This window comes from Babylonia areolata, chromosome 27, assembly GCF_041734735.1.
Source record: "Babylonia areolata isolate BAREFJ2019XMU chromosome 27, ASM4173473v1, whole genome shotgun sequence".
In the NCBI taxonomy this organism is placed as follows: domain Eukaryota; kingdom Metazoa; phylum Mollusca; class Gastropoda; order Neogastropoda; family Buccinidae; genus Babylonia; species Babylonia areolata.
In genome coordinates, this window is record NC_134902.1 from 24,181,634 (window position 1) to 24,184,225 (window position 2,592).

Below are 2,592 nucleotides of genomic sequence, written 5' to 3' on the forward strand. Positions count from 1 at the left end.
ATATATATGATAGACAATTGAAAAACAACGATTAGTAATAAGCAACTGTGAATATAATTAGACTTCAGGTTTTATCTTTACGATCTGCACACAAATACGTGAAACATATAAATCACATATTACCCCAAACGCCAAAAGGCTGTGGGAATCGTATTATAGAATGACATTCAGGTGAAGATGTAAAAACAAGCAAATATATATATATATATATATATATATATCTGTGTGTGTGTGAGTGCGCACAACAAGTGCGAAAATAATCAAAGTTGAGATTTTATTCTAAATATATGTACAGACACATAAAACACATAAATCACAGACTACCTAAAACACCAAAAGGCGATGGTTTGCATTCTGAACGAGAATCTTAATCACTTTTGGACGGTTTGATCGACACTTTTATTTACATTTGAGACATAAGCTAATTTTATTTATTCTTTTTTTTTTCAGGATGATTTAAGCTTTGTTAATATCAGTAGACTAGGTGAAATATCACATTCTTTTTTAAAAGATGCATTTCTAAGGCGAGTACGTACTATCTTTTCTTGAACTTTTTTTTATCACTCTAGCCTTGCCAACGTTTTCGTCATGGAAAGACAAACAACATGATGCTATGCTTGATATTCGAAGATTAAGGACAGCGCTAATATGATAGAAGGCAGGCACACACTGGAGAAGAGATGCACGCGACAGTTCAATCTCCTGGGTGGTTCTCATCATTGCAGAGAAACTAACACTGTGGTCACAATCAACCACTAGCAACAATCACTAGCATACCATTTTTGACAGTCCCTAAAAAAAAAAAAACCAACAACAAAAAACCCAACAAGATACAACGTGAAAGCAACTGAAAAAAAATCCGTATGCAGAAAACATTGTTTCTCAAAAGTTATTCACTATTCAACTATTCAGAAAAAAGCCATTGTCTTAAAATGATTTTGCTGTCATTAATCTACAGCTCACGAAAAAAAAGCAACAAAAACAAAACAAAGTGAAATAGGAACTTCAAAGCACTCTTCCCAACACTCTTAGAAAAAAAGAAGAAGAATATACCAAACCGTTCACTTTGTTTTATCGTAATGAAATACGCCTGTTGATATGTTTTTTGTCAGGCACAGTTTCCAAAGTGTTGAATCATCTTGCTCGGTTGATGTTCAAGCGGCAGATTGTAAGAAGAGTGTCAGCGTCTCCCGGGTCGTCATCGGGCAGGCAGGTCACGTGATGTTTCAGAAGAGAACGGATAACATCACTCCTAGGATCAACACCACCACGGATACAGCGATGTGTATCGCACCTGTAACAACAACATGAATAAATCAGTAACACACACACACACACACACACACACACACACACACACACACACACACACACACACACACAGCGATGAGTGCATTTTTTTCTACCGTATATTTCTGATCGTGGCTTTGGCTGAACATAATATTATGATTGAAAATAATTCTACCTCTTAAGCATACACACTAGCCTCAGACGTTCATGGGTGACTACTTTTTATGGGATGACAAACTGCATTTGATGCATTAGAAAGTTATGTCAAGAAAGAAACGAAAGCATAAAAGTCACACACAAAACTCTCTTTCTCTCTCTCTCTCAAGATCAAGAGGAAAAACCGAAGTAAGTAAAGTAATATTACAGCAAACAGAATATGCCTATTGCATAAGGCCATTCTGTCATATTTCTTACCAGGGGATTGAAGACATCTCTTGAAAGAATTACATAGTTATGCGTATTGCAGCAAGAATACATAAAACTGGGAAAAAAAGTTGATCGTCATTACACATTTTCCAGGCACCATAAAAATAAAAAAAATCAAAACAAAACAACAACCATGTCCAGCATGGACAGTGACAAACAAGACAAAGAGCTCTGGAGACAAAGGAACTGCTTGGGAAGCCTCACAATCAGAAAGTACAGCACAGAACCAGACAAGGGAAGCAACTCACCACTGCACGAGCCATCTGCGTTGGGTGTGCCCGAGTTACACTGACAGCTGTAGACGGTGACTCCGCCCACATCTGAATCCTTGCAAGTGGTACCACTTAAACACACATTAGCGTCCGTCTTCACCGTGCACGTTCCTCCTACCTTGTTTCCTGCAAGCACCAATGGACACACTGATTAACTCACTCAGTACGGCCAGTCCTCTCTTCTCCTCTGCACAGACCCCTCGGATGTCCAGCTTCCGTCGTCAGAATTGTGGTATTCTTTGTCAATATTCACCTCTTCAGTATAAGAGCCTTCCGCTTGCAATATTTTGATGATGGTAATTGGGGTGAAACGCTGTTAACGTCGTCTCTTTCGCCGTTCGTATGGAGAGAGTTAACGGTCAGCCCCATGCGTACCATTCTTCCGTAAAAAGAAAGCTAAAGTCCTATCTTAGCACCCTAAATTCAGGAATCTATTTTACCGGCAGTTTTTATGCTGTAAGTATGGAACGATGATTACCATTAGTAGATGTAACCTGTTTTCAGTGGATTTCTACTCTTATTTGTACGCTAATTTATTCAGTTTGATGTGCGGATTCAGTCAACAGACTGACATGCCCCCATCTTCCTGTTTCGGTTTATGGTC

At 38.6% G+C, this 2,592-nt stretch overlaps 1 protein-coding gene across 1 annotated transcript in view; it reads right to left on the reverse strand.

Moving 5' to 3' along the window:
• Positions 1 to 228: 228 nt before the first annotated feature.
• Positions 229 to 2,592, reverse strand: part of LOC143301404 (uncharacterized) — a 31,771-nt gene continuing 29,407 nt past the window's right edge. Inside the window, exons 21-22 of the mRNA XM_076615655.1 lie at positions 1,965 to 2,114; positions 229 to 1,294 (exon numbers count right to left, since the gene is read on the reverse strand). Coding sequence (XP_076471770.1) covers positions 1,227 to 1,294; positions 1,965 to 2,114 — 218 coding nt within the window. The 3' untranslated portion in view covers positions 229 to 1,226. The remainder of the gene's footprint in view (positions 1,295 to 1,964; positions 2,115 to 2,592) is intronic.